The sequence below is a fragment of the Rhea pennata genome, chromosome 1 (assembly GCF_028389875.1).
Source record: "Rhea pennata isolate bPtePen1 chromosome 1, bPtePen1.pri, whole genome shotgun sequence".
Lineage (NCBI taxonomy): Eukaryota > Metazoa > Chordata > Aves > Rheiformes > Rheidae > Rhea > Rhea pennata.
The window spans coordinates 144,403,702-144,427,405 of record NC_084663.1 but is presented as its reverse complement, the minus strand read 5'-3'; the positions used below and the strand labels follow the sequence as shown (position 1 = coordinate 144,427,405).

The 23,704-nt window shown below is 42.6% G+C and overlaps 1 protein-coding gene across 1 annotated transcript; it reads left to right on the top strand.

Annotated features, from left to right (window-relative positions):
- The first annotated feature begins 4,449 nt into the window (after positions 1–4,449).
- RP2 (RP2 activator of ARL3 GTPase) lies at positions 4,450–23,322 on the top strand. The gene is made up of 5 exons (XM_062574917.1): positions 4,450–4,587; positions 13,756–14,421; positions 16,604–16,718; positions 17,903–17,988; positions 20,796–23,322. The coding sequence occupies exons 1-5, from the start codon at positions 4,450–4,452 to the stop codon at positions 20,877–20,879; spliced, it is 1,089 nt and encodes a 362-aa protein (XP_062430901.1). The 3' UTR covers positions 20,880–23,322.
- The last annotated feature ends 382 nt before the right edge of the window (positions 23,323–23,704 follow it).

Genomic DNA, 23,704 nt, shown 5'->3' with positions numbered 1-23,704 from the left:
TTTGCTATTTGTGCTTTACACTGTCATCTCATGTGAGATTACCATAACCTGGGACACAGCCACACCTGTCTGTTGTTCCTACTTAAATAACTCCGGCATTGAAGATATATATCAAAGTTACCAGCCTCTTTCTGAAGGACAGCTATAGAAAATACACTCTCTTGTGCGCTAGCAGGATTGTGGTTGAGCAAAGTCATTGATGACCACAGCTAAAGGAGATGCTGGAAAACCGTATGTTATTGGAAAAAAAAAACAAGCGGAAGATAGTCCAAAATGACCAATTCCAACGCAAAACAATTTCTAGGACATTTAATTATGAAATTAGCCATATTATTTGTTCATCCTTGTCTCAAATTCAGTGCCAGCTTCTGTCAGTTTTCAGTCTGGCAAGAGTCTCTAGCATTAGAGAACCTACAAGAGAGACCAAAAAAGGCCAGCATGGTTTTGGAGTATGTGATGACTGCTGGTGAGATTATGCAGCATATTTCTTATCTGCCTCTGTAGAAGAAAAAGAGTGTCTGTGTAGACTCAAATGCACAGCTATCTAATTGAAATGGCTATTTTTCACATTCATCAGTTCCGCAAACCAGTTTACCACAGGTCTGTACAAATATTTGTGTTGTCCCAGTGCATAGGTGGTTGGTGATGTAAATAAGCAGCCGGAGGCAGGGCATGCTTTCTGGTAACAGTTGTGTTAAATGCGTGTCAAAACATAGCCTCAGAGAGCGAGCCCAGCAGTAAAAATATCCTTCCCTTAGCTTCTGTTGAATACTGCATGAGGAATTACCACCGTCAGGTGTAATTTGGCTCATTTGTAATTCACAATTTCATGTGTCAGCGTAGGTGAATCTAATCTTAACTAGGAATCATGTTCAAAGCTTTATACCAAATCTAGACAAGCTGCCAGGGTCTCAAGTTTAGGATTAATATCCTTTTCTGATAGAAAATATAAGATGACCCTTCCTTAAAAATGAACTTTTAAAAAGTATTAATATTTATGTTCCTTTTATCTTCCTGATTTTTAGTTCATAGAGGTGGCATTTTCAAGGTTTTCTCTATCACCAATAGGACTAAAAACCTGCTTCAAAAAAGACATCCCTCAGATTTTGTCACAATGATACGATTTCAAGAGCTGTAAGACGCACAGAGAATACAAGTCCCACAAACAGATTGTGAAAGTTGGGCTTTATGTGTTTTGGCAAGCTTCCAAAAATTCAGAAAGAATCTGATTCTGCCTGGTGTTAACTGAAGAGTAGATGCGCACAGCACGCGCTTCCACTTCCTCATGGTCCCCGTTGAAGACCCACGTGGCTTTCCAGGTCCTTATGTTTACTACAAGTAACTCCCTCCCTGCATCTTTAGAGTGATACACAGAGTGTCAAATGAGAGAAGACGGAGAGGAAGCTGGGATCTTTGCACGTGCTGGTAAGCAGGCATTACAAAGCTCTGCAGGGATAAAAGCCAGCCCATAAAGCGAAACGGCCCCTGCACACTATTTGCCTGTCTGGCCAAGAGTGAATTCTTCGTTACTGAAGTACAATCATTGCACGTCCTGGGACAACAGGAATCTAAAATGTTCCTTGCAGCTGCGTGTGCCTGGAAGGTATGGACGTGCCAAGTCTCTTTTACAAGAAACTTCAGAGTACTGAAAATGTTTTATTTTGCAGTTACCTTAGAAACTACTATCTGGGAATCATAAAGTTCTGTATGAGAATAATTAGATGTGTTTCACAACATTCCCATGAGGAAAGTCACTAATTACAGCAGTTTGTTGAAATTAAAGTAAGTGTAATAATGGTTGTTAGTGACTAGTTAGTGACTATGATATTATTTCAATCCTGTATTGCTACACTTCAGGCTATGACTGTATCGAACCGCACAAGCCAAGAGGGTGGGGCCTGGATGCTACAGGAATAGAAAATGAAGAGCTGAATTTGACATTTGTGATTTCTTAAGAACTCACACGCTTCTTACTGATTTGGCCTGGAACATATGTTCTGGTACTTTGGTGTCAGTAAACACCCTGGAATTTTAAGACTGTGTTTTGATTGAGAGAGAAAACCCAAGGCCTGCCTGTCTTGATCAACTGTAGCTATATAAAAATCCCATATTTTTATGGGACTGATGAATATGCAAGACTAAGTTGGTCATGACAGCATGGAAAAATCCTAACTCAGAAACTTGCATTTACTCTTTATTTGCTCTCTCAAAGTGTGAAATTATCTTCTCTCACATTTAAGCATCGTTGTGAAGTATTGCTGACAACAGTGATGAGATATTTCCATTTCAGAGTGGCTGCATCTCAGGAGGAAGAGGTAGCCTTTTTATATACAGGAAATTTAAAGTCATCTGTTACAATAGTGGATATGTATAGAAGATCCATAAATGTGAGGTAAGAATGTTCTGGTAACGAATCTTTAGGTTTTGCATAGATTAGCTAATTGATATCTAAACTTGTAACAAAAATGTATCAAATATTTTAATTCTTTCTATCTAAAAATGATCATAAATTTTAAAACAGATGTACAGAAAGAGGAACCTGGTTGCCAAAAGACTCGTGTATAAATCGCACAGTGACTTAGACAGCTGTTAGATTTGGGAAGCGAGTGAGCTGGCAGAGGTGAGGCAATATCAAACCCTCTGCAGCTGCGAGCCCTCTCCAGCTGGACTAGACGCACTGTGGACAGAGCTGGTGCACAGAGGACACGCTGATCAAACAGGAGCAACACAGCCAGCACTGAAGTAGAGTCAGTCTGCACTGCAGCTAAGGTGTAAGGCTGTCCTTTTCGTGTTACCATTGGTAGGACCAGCTGAGCCGATCACCTGGGCGAGCGCTGGTAGATGATGTAGCACCAGATGCCCCCAGAGCAGGCTTCACACCTGCCGAAGGGTGAGGATTCACAGCACGGCTGCGTGACACCAAAAGGGGTAGCGGCACTTTCCTCTTCCTTAGCAGCCCTTCCTGGCCACTCGGTCGTGCTTCCTCCTTCGGCTGGCCCCGACCCCGGCGTGCTGCGCGCCCCTTCAGCCTGCTCAGCCGCCTGCTGTTTTTCTGTGGCTTCTCCTCGCTGCTTCCTCTTCCATTCCTACAGCCCGTCCTTGTCCTCGTATTGCTGCGAGCACCTTCCTTTATTTCTCGTGGCTTTACATTCTTGTTAGCAGGTGACACAAAGCCAGAGGCGAGTCAAAGTGCCTTCCTTCCCTCTGCCGCCACATCCAATCTGTAAAGCCTGTCTTTGAGCGGGCCGGGCAGTCTCCTAACAGGCACGCTCCCTCCCCGCACAAGGGCTGGACGCTCTGCGAGGGAAGGCACGAAGGACGCAGCGTGGGTCTCTCCTTCTGCGCGCCGCTGCAGGCGAGCAGATGGCTGCGCCCCTGCCCGCACGCCGAGACGCTTGCGGGAAGCGGGAGGTTGGGGCTTCTGGTTTGGTCCTCGCCGGCAGGCAAGCAGGGCTTCGACACCTCTGGGCTCACGCGCCCCGAAGCGCCCCTGCCTGCGACACGCGTACACGGGACGTGGGTTGGCGTTCACGCGCTATACCTGACGTTTTACCTCTGACTTCCGCAGCCCAGCCGACGAGAGCAGGACACGGATCCTCGCGGACGACAGCCGTTTCACCCTTTTAGGGTTGTTTTGAGACCTGTTGTTACCTCCCCTCCCTCCCTGCTCCCTGCGGAGGGGCCAGTGCCAGGTCAGGCCAGGGCCTGCGGGATCCCCCACCGCGGGGACACACGGCGGATGCCGAAGGGGGCTGCGGCGGCCGTACCGGGGCACCCCGGCGGCTGCAGCCCCGCTTTCAGGGGGGTGGGACATGGCGGGAGGAGAGGGCCCTGCCCGCCGCCGCCGCGCTTGGGGCAGCCTCAGAGTTTTGGAGGCGCCGCACAGCACCAGGCGGGGACCTCCGCTGCAGAGCGGCGGGGCCAGGCCCGCCGTCACCGCGATCACTTTGGAGCGCACGTGCGACGGACCGCCGCGCCCCGCCGCGCCGCTCACCCCGCTACAACTCGCACACTCGTGCGCGCGCGGCCCGCGGAGGCGCGCGCCCCCCACCCCACCCCCCCCAACGCGCGGCGACGCTCCCGCCTCGCGCCCCTGCCGGGCGGGGCCGTGGGCGGGGCCGTGGGCGGGGCCGTGGGCGGGGCCGTGGGCGGGGCCGGTCTCCCCCGGCGGCGCTCATTGGCTGGGCCGGCGGCCGCCGAGTGACCGTGGTTACCGGGGCGGGGCGGGGAAGCAGAAGTGTCGCCGTCGCTAAGGCAGAAGGGGGAGAGGGGGATAGGCGCGCGCGCGGGAGCGGCCGGAAGCGGGGGGCGGGTGTCGCGGCGCGGCGGCGCGCGCTCCCCCGCGCTCCCGGCCGGTGCCCGCGGGCGGCGGGCGCGCGCCGGCGGGGCGGGGCGGAGCGGAGCGGAGCGGCTGGAGCGCGGCGGCGGCGGCGGCGGGTTGCCGGGGCCATGGGCTGCCTCTTCTCCAGGCGCAGGAAGGCGGCGCAGGGAGGGGAGCAGGCGGCGGCCGCGGCGGCGGGGGCCAGCCAGGACGCGGCGGCCGGCGAGGAGAAGGCTCCGCGGTACAGCTGGGAGCAGCGAGCCAAGGTACCGCCCCGGCGGCAGCCGCTGCCCCGGTGGCAGCGGGGGAGGCGGGGCGCGGCGCGGCCCCGGCGGCGGCTCTGCGGGCTGCGGCGCCAGGAGGGAAGAGGGGGAAAATATCTGTATCTTGCGGTGCGAGCTCCTTCCGCGGCCGAGCGGAGCCGTGAGCCCCGGTCCCGCGGGGGCCCGTCCCCCGGGGGCGCCCGCTGGTAGCCAGCGCTTTGGGATCGCTCCGGAAAGGAGGCGATTTCCTACCCCCCGCCCCAGGACTCCGACCCCGTGCGTGCTGTTAAATGCATTAAAATAAACACGTGTATATAGAGCTATTTAGCCGTAGGATTTTTTTAGGAAGTAGTTGCAAATTGCCCAAGTGACGGAGAGGCTGATCCTGGCGAGTGCTGTGTCCTGTGCCAGCTTCCTGCTAAGTCGTACCCCGTAGTATTGGCTTCATCTGCCCCCTGAGCTGATGCTACCTCAGGCGTTGCCTGTGGAGAGCTTACTACTTTTTGCTTTGCTTTGATTCAGATACTGGCTCTGAGCTTGGGCCGGGACAGCCGCAGCAGGCAGCGAGTTTACACCTTCCGACCCTTGGGGTTTTTGCAGTCCCTTAGGTGTATACCTCATCTTAACGAGCTAATATAACAGCAATTAGCAGGCAGCTGAACAGCATGTGCATATACGCTTTTGTGCAAGCCTAAGTCCCTGCAACTGTTATTTTGGTAAAGGGAGAAAACTGTTAAAGAACTGCCTTGCTTGCTGCTTTGGGACTATCAGTAATATTAAAATATTCTTCCTTTTTTTTTTTTTTTTTTTTTTTTTGTTGGAAAATACTAGAAAGACAAGAACTAGCACATTTACCCATGAAGCGATGGGTAAAGACAAATTCCCCCATGAAGGGACGTACTTAGTCCTGAATTAAATGTACTTGTTCCCACCATGGAGTTTCTCACCCTAGCTGCTGTGACAACGTAATCCTACTGGCTCTCTAGTCTCTACCGGTCTTGCGTGGGGGAAGGAGAAGACAGGGCAGACAGTGCACTTCACTTGCACGATTTTAACAGACCCCCTGCTCTTCCTCTTCCCCCTCCCCCCCCCCCAAAAAAAAAAAAAAACCCACCACCCTTTAGGCCATCTTTTAAGGAAATATAGAAAAGAAATTGTGTGAACTTATTTGAATGCTTAGCTTGCTTGGGTTTTTTTATACTTGCTAGGTGCTCTGGGATTTCATTTAAGTCTTTCAAGTAGATTAAGATGAGATCTGATGGAGATGAGCGTGCGTGCGGCCCTGAATCAGTTCCTTAGGATAAAGGGATCTGATCTGTGCTGGGCTTGTTGCTCTGACTTCTTACTGGGCATTTGCAGCGCAGCTGTGGAGGAAGAGAAGGGCAGGACTGGCAGGCCCATTGCCTACTGCTCTCGCAGGGAGGATGCTCGACCAGAACCATGATCAAGAGTAGCAGAGTGAATATTCTCTCTATGTGAGAGTATATTACTAAGTGAGCATTTGAAAGGGTATGATTTTGTTTTTGAGCAAATGCATCAGCTGAAACTTGTGAATATGAGACCTTTTACTGCTTTCTACTTGTTTGATGTTAACTTCTAAAATGGTAACAGGAAGAAAGTCAGGACATAGAAACACTTGATTCAGAGAGCAGGGTGACTATTAACTTGCTCTAAGCAGGTTCAAATTAACAGACTGGGTCATTACAATGCAATCTGTTTCTGCAAGGAGGAAAAAGTGTGTAATAAGTGTACAAGCACTTCCTCTTTCTATTAAAAAAAAAAAAAAGGAAGAAGAGAGAACTGGTGCGTTTGGGCTGTACTACTGAACTACAGAAGACGTCAAATTAGCTGCTTAATGTTGTAAAATCCAGCTCGAGAACAGTGACTTCATGTGAAAGCCCGTATCAGCTGCCCTTTACAGCCTTATCTTCCAATGGGCTTTTGAGTGTATTCCTAACACAATAAACCAGGAAAGCAGTATTGAGACATCTAGTCTTGGATCAAGGAATGCTGAGCACTTAATAGAAACCATGATCGACAAATTTAGTGCACTAAGTGATACTATGTCTGTTTTTAATGAAGTAGCTTTAGATACTGTCTGTGCTGCATTGTCTCATTCCTTACTGCTTTCTCATTTCTCATGTATCACAGATACTCTTCATTTGAAAATTTGTGCACAAAGTAGATTGAAGTCAATTGGAAAACTTGTAGAATCAAGGCTCTGGTTTGTTCATCAAGCACATCAAATGTATATTATGAACCCTGTAAGCCTCAACTCTGTTAACAGATTTGCTAGCAGTCTTCTGATGTTCGTTTCCTGTAACTTTTAATAATGTTTTAATGCATCCTCTGGATGGGGAAGTTCAAAATTGGGATTTCTAATTTCAGATTGTCCTCTTCGGCGGTGCATTTTTGGTTATGTAGTGCAGTTTTGCAAGTGGAGCTGGCAATTGTCTACAGTTCTTGTAAGATATTCTCCATATGTTTTTACCAATTGGTAGGTCTTGCTGCTTACAGATTCCAGTCATCTTCCTGCAAACTAATACTGTGCTGGTGCTTTTATTGTATATAAAGAAATACAGGCATACCTGTGTGCATGCTAGTCTGTTAAGGCTTTGAAGAGAGGTGACTCCTAGCTGAAAATTGTGCTGGAAGAAGCTCTGAACCTGAGCAGTTCCACCAGCAAAACTATTTCTTCTGGTATATCTTGGTCAGGATGAAAAATATAGTGATGTTATGATACTCATCATTAGTCTAGACTATACTGATCATGTTCTAGTGGCAAAGGATTATCTCCGTACTACTGTTACTGTCAGTGTAGACCTACCCAAAAAGTTATGAAGTTATATGGCAAAATCCTTATGGCTACGTAACTGTTGTTTAAAGCCTGGAAATGGACAGCACTGTTGTTGTTTCTTTTTTTTTTAATTAACCACAAAAATGTTATAATATACTGATAATTGCATTGAAATTAAGGAAAGTATGTGAATCTAAGGGGCCTTTTCTGTTCTCTCCATGAAGTCATTTAAGTGAGAACAGAAGTATTTTTTAAGTATATTTAAAAATTTGATCAAATGTAGATTGTATCATAGCTCTTCTGGGATCTGTGTAATCTTTCCTGACCTTTGAGAGAAGAGTACTGTGTGACGATCACTTACGGTGAGTACAAAAATCAAAGCGTCAGCTTCTGTCCTTGAAAGAAGGAGGGAAAAGGAGGAGTAGGTAGTTTCTTGCTTCTTTGGGATTCTTAGCCCAGAAGAATAAAATCACAGAATGGGTAAGGTTGGAAGGGGCCTCTGGAGATCATCTAGTCCAACCCCCCTGCTCCAGCAGGGTCACCTAGAGCATGGCAGACAGGGTTGCATCCAGGTGGGCCGTGAATATCTCCAGAGAAGGAGACTCCACAACCTCTCTGGTACATCTTACTAATCCTCCACAGGCATGCCTCTGCACCTGTTAAATAAAAAAACTAGCTGCAATCAGAAAACTTTCCATTAAGCTGACTGAATGTATGCAGGACACCTGAGCCAACAGCATATGGACAATAGAATCATGTTTACATCTCATCATAACAAGTTGCAACTCCGTCATTGACTCCTGAGACACAATAGTTTGTCCTTTCAGACCTTTCTTCCAAGACATTCCTCCACCCTCAGAGGGAGTGAGATTTTATTCTGATTCCACTACAGAACCTCTCTGATATTAAAGTACTAAAACCACAGAAGTGATAAGCCGTTCAATATGTGTACCATAAAACAGTACACAACTGTCTGTAGTTTTACCTTTGTAGCCTGTGTTTTCCATCCAGGCATCTGGCTGCACAACCACAACAGCAGTGGAACTTGTTTTCTATGTGAACAAGTAGAGCACAACTTATTACGCACGCTGTTACCACTGCACTACATCCTGGAGACTTGATGCGTGTTGGTATTGTTGGGCTGTCACGAGTTTCCCTCTGACCGAGTGAGAGAGCAGCGCGGTGGTGCTCAGCCCTCCTCAGCCTGTAGCTGGGATTCCACCTGGAACAGAAGACTGTGTATCTAATCCATCTCCCTTTCCCCCTTTTTTGCCTTACTACCTTCTGTGTGACTAATGTTGTTTAAATCCAAGGCCAGAAAGATAACTATAACAGTAACTGAGCAGGGGTATATGCAGGCTGTAACTGCGTGTTTTGTCTTGTGATGGTTGATAATAACCATGTGCTGTGTCTTCTGCAAGTAAGGATCTGCAGATGTAAAAGTCTGTGTGCTCCTTTTTTGCTGTTCTCATGTTCAAAGCAGGGTTACATGAGTTATTTTAATTTCAGTACCCTTTAAATCTTACAGGGACTTTTCTCCCAAGGTGTTCCTTCCAAAAGGAAAAATCAAGCAAGACTGTTGCAAATCTATTAACTTGTAACTAAACTACCTTTGTTGTCAGGAAGCATAAGAAGGTCATGTTTCCAATGGTAGTTGTGGGACAGGCTCTCCAGCTGTAATGGCTGTATTCAAACAGAAGATGTAGAGTTTTAACCTTCCACATAAAAGATACATAGTTAGATGTGAGGATTCTGCTGTCTTGGTCTGAGCTGGCATGGACAACTTGAACTGTCTAGACCTAGTTTACTTAGCCATTTCTATAGATGAATACAGGGAAAAAAAGCCCGCATTTAACTTGTTTTCTAACTAGACAGTGAAATAGTTTGTCCTTAAAACTGATGTGTCTTCCTTAGGCTGGAGATCTGCTGCAGTATTTCTTGAAATGTAATGCATCAATTTGTGAAACAGTCTATAGCTCATTTTAAACAGTGTTTTCAGTTAAAACTGGTATAGGTGTGGTAGCCCTTCCTTTCTTCCTCCTCTTCCCCTATTTGCAGTATTTGACAATAGTTTGTTGCTCAGAAAAGTGTGAGGACAACTGATTTATACAGCTATCAGTACCCTGAAAGAGGGGGGAGGCTATGAAGAACGGAGTCAAATGTGGATTTGAGTCAAAGTAAGCAAGAGATGCTGCAAGACAAAAACTGTGTGCTAATGTCCGAGATTTGCGCATACTGCTCCTCTTTCTACCTTTTCTCACTACTTAAGAATCTAGAAATCTGCTAGAGGTAAGCAACTTCAATAGACGTTCTCCAGAAGATGTTGCAATTCAGTGCTGAAGGGCATCAATCCCACAGATATGAATATGCAGAAATGCCAAGGCCTGGGAACACACTTCTCTTGCTTATTTCCTCTCTTGATAACTCCCCTACTGATGCAAAAGCCTTGAAGGGTAGGCACACCAATTTACCTGCAGCTTTTTAGTGTCTCTGTGTCAGCAGTCAGCTCTTGTATGCCCTCACTGGATGAGAGTCTCTAGCTGAACTGTCATCTGCTGTGATTTAGAGAAATGGGGTATGACTTTGAAAATATTTAAGAGAAAAGGCCTTTAGTGTCAGTAGTTTAGGAAGACTTTTAAAAATTAGCATTCCCTTAGCAGGCTAGACCAGATAACTAGGGGAGAACCATAATGCAGCAGGAACTGTAGCGCCTCCTCATATTTGTGGTGGCGTATCATTGCTGACTACGAATCCTTTCCTGATGGACTAGGTGAAAAAGTCTTGTCAGGACATGAGCACATACCAAAAAGCATTCAAGAAGCTGTTGGGATCCTTGATATTTATGAGGACTGCTGCCACTGAAAATTCAGGGAGTCCAGTTACCTGTAAGTCATCTTCCAAATAGCTGTTAGATAGCCCTAAACTGGGGTGACAGTGGCTAAAGAGATGCACTTCACCTGCAGCCTTCATATCTGGCCTCTGACCTTCTTGTGAGCCAGGTGGCTGTAGGAAGGAAGCTGCCTCATACACCTTGAGCTCGTTGCAGCAGAATTTGGTGGAGCTCAAAGCAAGTATGACAAACTTTTGTTTGCCTTTGCTTCCCACCTTTCTTCCTTACAATTCTCTCTGGTCCTTTGTGGCAGACATAACAGCAGTGTCATTGTCAATAACCAAAGATAAGAGGTCTGAAACTCTGATAAGGGGGAAGAATGTTCTGCAGGTGGGGGTTACCTTTGAGTCAGCATACCTGGTTAATTTAAGGTTATTTTGTGAAGTAATTCCTGAACCTACGCATAGTATTTCAGTTTAAGGGCTCTGACTCTTGAACTGTGGTTGTATCTATTAATGCAGAACTCTAAACCTGGCTGAAAACTTTAGAACTTCTACAGATACTGTCATCATTTGGACTTATACCAAAACTTGAGAGGTGCAAAAGAAAAAAAAAATCTATTAGAGGCTGGCAGGGGTGAAGCAGCTGTCTGGATGAGATGGGCAGATTTGGACTAAGAGTTTTCAGAAGTTGCATCAGAATGTGAACAATAAGAAATAGATGCACCATCAAGCTTTTATTTATTTATTTATTGCTGGCCTGCCAAACGCTCAAGATTTTACAGCATAAGCTGCACAATATAAGTGGGCAGAAAATCTAAATAGCTGTGGTTATGGTTTTATGAAGCTATAGATGTTATCATCTTTCTGTTGCTTGTTTTCCGTAGCTTTTTTGCTACATTGCCAAGGCAGAACTTAAGCAATTAGTGCTGTCAGGAGAATGAAGGTAGATGTAGTGATGTTAATATTAACCTGTTGGTGATAGCTGTAGACTTGAGACTCGTGTAGAAGCATGAAACTCAATGATGAGCATATTAACAGCAGTTGAAGGCATCCTGTAAACTCACACTGTAGCTGTACCCTGATGCTCCTTCCTCTAAGATGTTCCTTTTATTTAGGGGAAGTGAAACCTTTGGATCTGCTGTGGCCTTAAGTTAGGCCCTGTTGTCAGGGGCAACAGCATAGTGGGAGGAGAGAATGCCAAGGTCCATTTCACTCGGGTCCCTCCAGTCTGATAATCAATAACCTTAATCTTTAAAAGGAAATCTGCAGAACAAAACTAAAGGGAACTCTCTGGCAAGGTGAACAAACTTGGAAGTAAGAGTTGCATCAGTACAGAAGTCTTAATTCTTGTAGGGGAAATTGAATTGAACTCTCGTGTCTGGAAATAAACTGATTTTTTTCCATCCAATTTTAATCAGTACAGATTATTGTCAAACTGAAATACTACTCTTTTTCTCAAGCACTGTCATTTGAGACTGCCTGTAACCTGGGAGTTAGCTGACTAACCAGTGTATTTCATCTAGGCCTACTTAAAATTGGAAGGTGATGACTTTTCATACATCTCTCTGAAGACCTCAGCATAGGATGAAGCAGTGCTGCTTCAGAGGCTTTTAGAACAGACTGATTTATCAGCACATACTTAGGCTTTGAGTTTCAAATAACACTTCAAGCTCCAGCAACTTTCAATGTCTCCTTCCTAAGAGAAATAACTGTTCTTCTGTACCATGTTTCTGAGGCAGTAAGTCCATCTCCCAAGGTTATAAAGCTTAATACATGTAAAAATGCCTGGGGGGAAAGTGTACAGATTTAATCTTGATTTTTACATTTTCTGAACATCCGGAAAGTCCCCTGTGGATCAAGTAATAATACCACATGATACTTGTTTAAGATCTTAAAGGATTTGAATCCTAATCTTACAGCATAGCTGAGTCTCAATGCTGTAATAAATCTTATTGGAGTCTCCCAATTTTATTTGCAACTCCTCCACCTAACTTTCCTTGATGGCTGCTGGTGACAGTGAACATGACTGAGGAGGAGATTTCTAGGAAGCCATCTTCATGGTCTGAACTTGCATTTTATTGGCAAGGTTCATCAGCTGCGCACTGATACTTCTCTCTCAGGAAGTCCAATCTGTTGTGTGTAAAGCTTATAAACAAGATATAACCTATCACCAAAACCCCCAAGTTTTTTCAAGGGTAAGCTTCTCTACTTATTGCTGGCCTACATTCTTCTGTGGCTGTTCTTACTTGCTATAAAACACTTTTCATTGTCAACACTGAACAAACTAACTTTCTGGATGCTTTCAAAGGCTATGGTTTATCAGTTAGTAGAGACTTTTAGGTTTAGCTGTTCTGGACAAAAAGCTACTCAGACTGAGCTGCTCTGGTAAGTGTTTGATGCTAGCATAACCTCGCTTACACATTTTTCTGGTCTCTAATCTCCTCTGGATGTTTGGTTTATTGGGGAAGAGCAATGTTTCATTGCCTGGGCTGTACAGACGCTGCTGTAACGTGCTGACACCGCTTACGACGCGGTGAGCTTCAGAGCGCTCGGGCTGTGCTAGGCAATCAGATAAGTTTCTGAAGTGATCTTGTATTAGACTGCTTCAGCGTATTCCTGCATTAGGTACTTGTACAATTATACGTGCTATTTTAATAAACTTTCACAAGGGGGCAGAGTAGAATTTGCTCTCGGAAACTTAATTGTCTTAACTCTCATCAGCTAAAAATGATCCAGGTCAGACTCCTTCGGCGTTATGCCACCAGCTGCTGTCTCCAGGCTATCCACTTGTGTCATACACCGGCCCCGGTGCTGCGTGGCCTTTCCGTGGCTGCCCCAGCAGGTCCTGCCTGGAGGAGGGCTGGGGAGTCGAGGAGGAGAGGTCTGTAAATATGACCTGGACACCAGCACTGCCAATGTTTGCTGAACGGTTCATAGCTAAAACAGTCTCCTTGCTGCTGTTAGCCCCCAAATTTCTTAGCTGTTAGCATAAGATAATGATGGCATGGAGATGAGCAAGCTCTTTGTAGCTTGCAAGCGTAGTCAAGGAGATGCTGCTTAAAGTCATCCAGCTTCCCTTGCAATGTGTTGAGATGTGATGAAACAAGACCAAGAAAGCAGAGAAGTACTGCCTGTCCCGAGCTTTCTGACTCATTAAGTATGCCAGTCAATTCATTATTACTGTTACCAGAGTAGTAGAGTTATTGCAGGAATACCCGGAACTAACAGCAATACCCAGTTACTACAGTAATATGCAAGTTAACTCTTCTTTTCCCCTCTTTCTTTATTAGAGGACAAACTGAGCTGGGCTTTTTCTGGTGTGTCTGAGAAATTTAATTTATTGTTGTTCCTCACTACTGCATGTTCCAGGAACTTAGCTAAAAGTTTCTCTGGATTTCCTCACTGCAGTTATTCTTTGAAGGGTCTCCTGGCAGCCTATCCTGTATGATTCTGTAACATGTAATACAGTTATGTAAACAGATTAATGTTTAGCATTATAATATTCTCCATACATGAAAAATTTTTTTTTCTTCCTCCTTTAGATTGACCCGAAAGACTACACGTTTTCTGGACTTAAAGATGAAACCGTGGGTCGACTGCCTGGAAAAGTAGCAGGGCAACAATTTGTCATTCAGGACTGTGAGAACTGTAGTATCTACATATTTGATCATTCTGCTACAATCACTATTGATGACTGTATAAACTGCCAGATCTTTCTAGGACCAATAAAAGGCAGTGTTTTCTTCCGTGACTGCAAAGACTGTAAATGCATAGTGGCCTGCCAACAGTTTCGGACTCGGGACTGCAGAAGGCTGGAGGTATTCTTGTGTTGCGCCACCCAACCCATTATCGAGTCCTCCACAGGTATGAAATTTGGCTGTTTCCAGTACTATTACCCTGAGCTTGCTTTACAATTCAAAGATGCTGGACTGAGTATCTTCAATAACACATGGAGCAACATCCATGACTTTACACCTCTGTCGGGAGAAAATAACTGGGGGCTTTTGCCTGAGAATGTGGCGGTTCAAGATTACGTCCCTCTGCCAAGCTCTGAAGAGCTGAAAGCTGTCAGGGTTTCTACGGATGCTATGAGGAGCCTAATACCAATAACGCGAGGGCGGAGACAGAGAAGCAGCGATGAATCGTGTTTGGCAGTGTTTTTTGCTGGTGACTACACGACTGCAAATGCCAGAAAGTTAATTGATGAGGTAAGTGACTTTCTTCTGCATTCAGCTTTTCAAATTTCTAATCGAACTTTCCTCTGGATAACCTTAGTTCTTACAGTAGTGAAAATGCAGAGGTTCTGCATGTCTGCTGACTACACTAATAAACTATGTTTTCTGAGCTTAAAACAAAGTAAGAGAATGGAGCTCATTTGATTAAAAACAGTAGTTTTAAAACTGTCATCTTGTGATTCGCATGTATTTCCTTTGATATTTTGAGTGTTTTTCTTCCAGCACAGCACACCGAAGTTACACTGAAGAAAACATATTTTGGATCAATAAACTTGGACAAATTTAAAATAAATGATTATCAATGCTTGTAAAAGGAGTATAGCCATTTTACTCATTAGCTTATTGGCCCCAAAGTCACAGCTAGCAAGGCAGTCTGTCCTGAAAGGTTTACTACTATCAGCAGAGACTGGGAGACTTTCAAGAATAACTAAATTGTGTCCTCCTTGCCACCCAGTGCTGGAATCTTTTTTCTGGAAGAAGCAGCATCTTGAATATTTGACACAGCTGGTCAGCTGTCTTTGATTATTTAAGATAGTTGGTGGATCTCCCAAGCTTGGCTGCATTTGGGCTTTACTGAGGCTAAAATCCAGCAGCGGCTGCTGTCGACATTATGGAGAGATGGAAGCCAACCAATAACTAAGAGCGGCTGCTTGTGAGAGAGGTATCTGCAGAAGCTGCTGACCCCAGTGTTGTATTGGCAACAGGACAGCTGATGAAGTTCCTTCCTTTGGATTTTTAACATCTTCGGAGGCGGGGGGAGAGGAAATAAAAGAGAGAGAAAAGCAACCCTCCGGTTGTTGTCCTGCCACCACCACTAGATCTTTTTATTCATTTTTCTTAAGGGAGCTGAGTTACTAACAACTATTTGTTGCATTAGGAAAACTGTTGCCAACAGGTCAAGGGAGGTGATCCTGCCCTTCTACTTAGCCCTGGGGAGGCCTCTTCTCAAGTACTGTGTCCAGTTCTGGGCTCCCCAGGACAACAGAGACATGGAGCTACTGGAGAGAGTCCAGCGCAGGGCTACAAAGATGGTCAGAGGGCTGGAGCACCTGCCCTAGGAGGAACGGCTGCGAGAGCTGGGCCTCTTCAGCCTGGGGCAGAGAAGACTGAGGGGGGATCTGGTCAATGTGTACAACTACCTGAAGGGAGGGTGTCAATGGGATGGGGACAAACTCTTTTCAGTTGTCCCATGTGACAGGACAAGAGGCAATGGGCAGAAATTGAAGCACAGGAAGTTCCACCTGAATATAAGGAAGAACTTCTTTCCTGTGAGAGTGATGGAGCCCTGGACCAGGTTGCCCAGAGAGGTGGTGGAGTCTCCTTCTCTGGAGATCTTCAAGGCCCGCCTGGATGCAACCCTGTCTAATTTGCTCTAGGTGACCCTGCTGAGCTGGGGGGTTGGACTAGATGATCTCCAGAGGTCCCTTCCAACCTTACCCATTCTGTGATTTGAGTGAAGGGAGATAACTGTACTTATCCCTTTATTTGAAGAAGGGATAGCTACAGTACAGAGGCTATTAGATGCAGTCTTCTGTGCTCATTGGTCTTTAAGGAATTTGGGTTAAGAAGATTCTAAAGGACTAGTTAGTGAAGTACTGTGGAAATTTTTCCTGCTCTATAGACCAATGAATGCTTTGGAAGTACAGATAGAATTCTTCCTTTTCCATGTGCTTTTAGTTTCCTACCAGATTTGAAGTAAAAGCTGTGTGTTTGAAAAGTTGTAACTTTTTTTTCCAAATAGAAAACATCAGCCATGGATAGATGAGTTTGAGCTAATGCTTGACTGAACTATTGCAGACTAATGAGAACTAACTGCTTGACTCCAGATGCTGAATGCTTTTAACTCCCATTAGCTTCAGCTTGTGAAGGATTGTGGATAAAAATGCAACCCTAGGCTATAATATAAAAGAGAGAAATATTCACATTTACTAATCTAAGTGCAGTAGGGCAGAGGAGAAAATCTGGATGAATGGAATAAAAATAAACAGAAATGCAGAAAAGCAAATGATCTTAAAAACAACAACAACAAAAAAAAACAGTCCCTTAGCTCTGTTTTAATGTGTATGGGCAAAATGGGTATATTCCTGTATAAACTGAATACTCAAACTGTCTGCCTTAGAAACATTTTTAACATTAATTCTTTATCTATTAACAGATGACTGGCAAAGGCTTTCAGCTGGTACAGACAAAAGAAGTCTCAATGAAAGTGGAGGATGCTCAGAGAGTTTTCCAGCAGTGTGCCTCAGAATTCATTCCACTACTTGAAAAAGGCAAGTTGATGTGTTCATTTCTTTCCTTTCTGCACTGACAGCTAGATGTCTGTATCAAGGAGAGCTCTGCAGATGAAAGGGGAGCGAGGGAGAAATACATGTTTTCAGGATATAGTGTGAAGTCAGTTAAGGTTGATCTTGGAAGCTTCAGTTGGGCCTTAACTGAAGTGGCCTGAAAACTTCGGAAATGAGCTAATCTGTGTGCACTTTATGGCTCTGCTTCTCACCTCTAGTGGCCCAGCTGCACAGCTTGGGAACTATGGCACATACAGATCTGTCTGGGTGATCAAAAGGAGCTCATCCTTTCAGAACTGAAATTTTTCTAGCTTATCACCATTGCTGATGATCTACCTAGATATTCAATATTTTTGTATGCTTTCTTAAGTAAGTTAAAGATGATGTGAATAATGCAGGTAAATGTAAAGTTCCTGTTTACAATTGCTGTACTGTCAAAATACTTCAAAAGCTTTTTCTTAAGTTTTACTGGAATCAGTTTTTGTCTGTTCCTGTAGAAGTACCGACATCTTGCCATCTGTTATATGCTAAAGCTTACTACATGCTCCCAAACTTAGTAGCAACATGCCATTTTTTCATAACAACATTAAAAGGTGTATGATATTCATTATGAGAATAGAACAAAAGTTTTTGTACTTATCAGATGACAGGCTAGCTTGTGGGCTATTTTGCACTCAGATGGGAGGAAATAACATGTTCAGAGTGAAACCAGAGAAAGGGGATCTGCAATTAATGGGTGCGAATAGGTCTAAAAGCCAGGCTGGTTGCTATCTTGAGACTGAGACAAAAATACCTGAATGACTCAGTCCTGCTCCAGATGTCTGTGAAATGGCTCGCTATTTGAACAGTGTATTCTGACTCACTTCCATGATGCCCTCCACTCTTTAGCATTTTGTGCCATTACTGCCTTTCAAGAAATAAAACTGGAACCCTGCCAGAGCCTCTGCAAAGTGAGCATGGAATTGCAAATATTTTCTTTTCAAATAACTGCAGTACTTCAAAGCTATGGTTAAGTGTTTTTAATTCTTTATTCTGCATTATGGCTGCTCAGGCAAAAAACAAGAAATCCATCCTGCAAGCTTCGTAATAGCCGAAAGGATGAGAGAAATCCAACATCTAAAAAATCAAGCTTAAAGGTAGCATTGATTCTAAATGAAACTATCTTCTAGGCCCTGTAGTTGCTTTGGAATTCAATGGAGATGGTGCTGTGGAAGGATGTCAAAGCATTGTAAATGATGTTTTCAGTGGAACCAAGGTAAGTTGCTGTATTGTTGTATCAGCAGAAAATGTTACAGAACATCTAGAATACTTCATGTTCAAGCTGTAGGTTTGATGTATTGAATGTTCTTTTAAATTTCTGAATAACAAAATCTAAATATCCTAGTTTTTTATTCAAAAGTCAAGTTTATTTATAGGAGATCAAAGAATTTCCATAGAAAGCTGACAGAATATTAAATTCCCATATCTAATGAAGAATAAACATTTCCACTGAAAACCCTTACCCTTCATGATAGGGAAAAGCAAGTTGCATAATTACAGTAGGACAAACTCTGCTGCAAGTCTTATACTAAAGTCTACTTTGTGATGTTCCTATCTATTAAAGCCTGACAAAAATAGGATTGGATTTGAACTTTTTTCAAGATTTACTTTTGCTGTGAAGGATATTGCAGTATGCCTTCAGAGGTATATTGCTTTTCTATTCTGTAAGCTTGTTTTACTGTAGCTTCCTTATACTACAACTCGTCTTTGCTTGCTGTCCCATTTCTTTGAATGATAGTGAATTTGAGGAAGTGTCTTGAAACAGCTAGAGCACTCCAAAGAAGCAGCATTCATGATACAGGAGAGTGATAAACCTTTGGCTTTCAGGGAGCTGTTCAAACTGGCTAGCACGTATTTGGGACATACGGTGAAGAGCTACTCACCATCTTTCCGCTCCTCTCAAAAGCATGAATTACTCCAGGAGTTAGCTCATCTAGTTTCTGGAAAACAGTTCTCTTGTAAGAAGTCATCTCAAATACAGCTAACACTTGCTTTTTCTTATTTGCTATTGCATCAGCAAACCCCTGTTGTGTAATAGGTCTTAATTTGGATCTCTGGGTCTGGAGATTACTAGAACTACAACCTGGAGAGTCTTGTGATGTTACCAATTATTTCTTGTGACCCAAAAGTCATTACTGCAAGTCTTGCCATAAAATGACCTATTTAAGCAGGAGCCTACAGTGTCTCTTTTTAGTGAGCTTAGCTTATTTTTTCATACTAAGCAAAGCTGATATTCACTGATTATTCTCCTAGATCTGAATTTCTCTATTCAAATGCTGAGCTGCTGTTACTTATTAGAACAAGTAGAATGTTATACTAAAAGGAGTGGCATGTGCTGTTGTAGCACTGAATACCCTACAAATAATTTAGAGAGTAACAAACTTCAAACTTAATGCTACTGGAAGTTTCAGGAATGCTCTGCGAAATGCTTTCATCTCATTATTGCCTGCCCTTATCCTGTTTGAGAGTTGTTACAGTGCTTGGAGAGACTCATGAGTATCCCGATCATGAAACAACAAAGGCTCTTAGGAAAACACCTATCTTGTGACGTTTTGTGAGTTATTAATCTGATTTTCAGTAGGTCATTACATTTGCCTTTGAAACCACTGATAAAAGTGATTAACTCGATCAGCTAATGAGCTTGTTTTAACCACTCTATACTGTAACTGAAGAATTTTTCCACCTCTGCAATAATAGAGTAACGGCTTTTGGAGCTGCTTGGTAAAAACTGTGTTAGGAGGAGACCTCTAGGCCTCACGCTTGAGTGAACTTCCTATTTCTGCAGACTAGATAGATCTGCACTCCTTACTTCTGACACTCTTTCTGGTGTGATCTTATGCAGTTTGCTATGTGTCTAAAGTCTTCTGCAAAAGGAAGGTTGTGATATGCTGGGAGAGAAGGATAGTGAAAGAAGGTAGTGAACTGTTACGACTGTGGTATAAATCATGATACTTAGCCAAAATACTTAGTAGATGTTCTCAAGTCCCTTCAAACAGAAGTCTACCAAGCCTCCAAACAATAGTCTGAGAAACTGTTTGCTTTGGATTAAAATAATCTTTTATTTTGAAATAAAAAAATTGCTGTACAACAGAATATTCTTCTGAAGACATTGTTTAAGTGAAGCAATTGGAGCAGCTGTTCCAATTTACATCTATATGGTATTCCAAGCTAAATCAGAAAAGTAGTAATTGCATGGGCATGATTATCTGCGATAACTCACTTCTGCAGTTCCAATGCATTTTGGAATAGTTCAGTTTGCTGTACAAACACTGATGTGCTAAGAAAGTGAGAATATTTCTTTTCTCTGAGTTGCAGAACTCAAGTTTTGATTGAGGACAGCACTTGTGTGTTGAGGTTTGCTAACAGTGAGACTGACAGACAGCCTTAACGGTGCTGACTGTTACGTTGAACTATTTGGGCAGTGTGTAAGGCATCGATAGCAAATTTGCTAAAAGCTTTCAAAGATGATTTTCTAGCACTTAGAACTTTCACATACATTGATCAGTTCTGCAAAACACAAGTGTAATCAATGTTATTGTAGGAAAAAACAAAGCATCTGTAGAACAAGCAAGTGTAAGCTTTGGGGAAAGTACAGCAAGGGAGTCTTTCTTACAGGCTTTGTGTTTCTGTTAAAAGAAAGTTTAAAGCAGTACGTATGTGTGGTGGTTGATTTGTTTTGCTTTGTTTTTTTCTTCTGGACAGAGTTTGACTTTACAAAGCAAAATACATGAAATCGGGCAGTAGCTGAAGCTGTGACCTCTAAATAGTCCAACCTAAATCTTTAGGTTCTCAGCAATGGAAGGCAAGATTACTGTAGCCAGCATGTTTGCTAGGACAAATCACTGTAACACGGGGTGCATCAGAGCTCAGGATTCCAGAACTGTTCTAAAATATGACAGAAATCAAGAAGTTGTGCCGCTCGGGAAACACATGAAAGTAAAATTCATTACTCACTGAATAAACAAAGACTACTTGAACTTGTTTATTAGCAATGCATAACTATTTCCTTGTTTATTAAAATAGGTTTTTGTATCGGAGAGCAAAGAATCAGCGTGTCGAGATGTAGACAATTTCTACAACTTTGCTGACATGCAGATGGGAATGTGAAGCCTAATGTGCTCGCGTATGGTTTGTCCCAGCACTTGGATGTTATTTGACTTGAATTTTGCAGTAGTATGAGAAGTTTTCTCATTTGGTTTTGTATTGCTTCTATATCCTTCTTATAAAAGCTGTTGATGACTTTAATACCATATTACATGAACTACAGTAAATGGTATAGCTCCCCATGGATGTTGTTTGATACTTACATTTCAACTCCAGAAACTATGGAGGCTTTTTTTTAAATTGTTTTTATAGTGATTTCTTTCTTTCATTGACACTTGAGCGTTTCTTGTCAATAACTAATGGTAAGTCGTATTTGAAAAGTGCAATGCAAGTCCACTTCTGATGCATTAGTAATTGTAAACTTAACACAGACACATTTTATAGAAAGTGCGTTTATATGAAACTTACTGTTCAAAACTTTCCCACATGCAAATTCGTCTTCACTGGGGGCCAGGCAGGAAGCTGTAGTCAATGACTTTTTCTGAAAGCTTAGCCTGAAATTACTTTTATAGCATGCTTTCAGGAGCAGTGCATGACTTACCCTCTTACAAAACCTACGTTTGGTTTATTCTGCTTCAGCATCTTTATTTGCCTCATTTGAATAGAGCTCACTTACGCTGAGGGTTGTCTTAATGGCATTCTGAGAAGTGAACTCTTCCTAGGCTCTCGTGCTCCAAAGTGAGTTTTGAGCTTGAGTGCTGTGCAGAAGATGCTGTAAGGTTCTGTTCAGGCCTGGTCCAATATTATAGATGGCTCTGGTAGCGTATGAGATACGAGGTTCCCTTGGATTTGAGACTAATGAGACATCAGCAACATCCTGGTTTGTTGCAGGGTACATAGAGCAACCTGGCATCAAAGAAGGGCTCTGGCTTTAAAAGAGCTTTTCTTTGCTGTCCCCAAGGAGAAGGGTTCTACACTCAGTAGTAGTACTGAAAATTTTGCTGTAAAGTATTGCACTGTGCTGTAAAACTAATTTTGGATTAATTTCAAAAAATAGACTAAGAAAGTGCTACTTGCATTTTAGGAGAAGCATTTGAATAGTGATCAATAAGGATGCCTATTGCTATACAGTGCATACTGGTGTGCATATCTATCTGTATAGGTATGAAATACGTGACAGGGTTTACATGCCCTCTGTGATACTTGAACAGGTTGTTTGCCCAGAGGTACCACATTTCTTAATTAAAATGGTGGCTTGCCAATTTATGTAGCTTTTGCAATTCATTGAACACGCTTGAGCTGTGTTGCTAAAGCAATAACTTCCTTGTTAGGGTCATCCATCCAAAGGTAAGATCTTCTGCATCTTAACTGAAAGCGAGTCTCTTGACTCATTGGTTTTGCTGCTCTAGAACTCCAAGATTGGGTGGCTGAAAATGCCTCTCTTATTCTTTTTAGGATTTACCACATGAATAAATCTGCCTGTTCCTCGGAAATTCATAATTCTGTCATGCTCAAGAGATGTTCTGATTTTGTTTCCACTGGGAAAATGTATGCCCTTAAACTATGTATCAAAAATATGCCATTAGGACCTCATACTAGTTATGTATAGATTAAATAAGAAAGAGTATCTTCTGAAGTCGCCAAAGAGCATCTGAAAAATGTAATTTGCATGAAATGTCTTTACTTGACAGAGTGAAATAAGATCAAATGGGCACCAAAATCTGATTGGTAAAAGAAATTACCATATGTATTTGCACTTAGTAAGCTAGATTTTTTTATATATATATTGTATGAGGGCAGACTGTGAAAATAGCTAAAATATTAGATCAGTCTACTAAATATTAGGAGGATCTGTCAGTAAACACTGCAAGAATTATTCTAGCTACATGCAGTAAATGTATTTTTCTGATATATTAACAGTACGTTAAAATTTTGTGTAATATAATTCAAAACTGTCATCATGTAACTTCCCTAAGCAGTAAATATGTTGGACCATCTCAGTTGCTAAACTTTTACATGTGATATGTCCAAGCTTGCTTACTGCTGACATATATGATTATATATATATATATGTTATAGTGTTTTTTTTATCTTCAACTTGATCAGGAAAGAAAATGCTAAATGGATCTCTTTGTGACTGTACTGGACAACGAGATGATTTATTGACTGTTAACCTGGGCTTTAAACAGAGAGCACTACCCCCCTGCCGCCTTCCCCCCCATAAAGAGCATGTTTTGGGGATTTTTTTTTTTTTTACATTGACAGCATACTTTCTTGTGATTTTTTTTTTTTTTTAAGGTAAAGGTTTTTTGATTAAAATTTGAATAACAAAGGAGCTCCTCAATCCAGTTATTTATCTTTTTGACTTTTTTGCTAGCAGAATTTAAGAAAACTTCTAGCCTAAATAAACTTGCATTGGTTATCATATGTATTACAGAATGGTACGTGCTTTATGTAGTCTTTGTATGTTTGTTGTATAGCTTTCTATGTAATTTGCTTTGCACTGTGAACGTGTGATTCATAATAAACATTGAAAATCTAAACTCTGTATTCTGGAAGAATTCTTTTTAATTGTAAATTATTGCATAACATAATTAAGTATTATTTAATATTAAAACTGAATACATACTTAAACAGAAACTTTAGTCAGACACTCCTAGCTAATTGAAAATAAATATGAACTCTCTGCTGTTGCCCAATTCTCTGAAAAAGACAGATTTTTGACAGCAGAGTTTTTTTTTTTTTTTTTTTTTTTTTTTTTGTCAGAATTGCTGAAGATATGATTAAATTTACAGTGCAGTTTTCCTAGTAAAATATTTAGGAAGATACTCTTATATCAAGTTGTAGTGATACAAGTACAGAGATTTCATGGATGGTGAGTGCTAAGC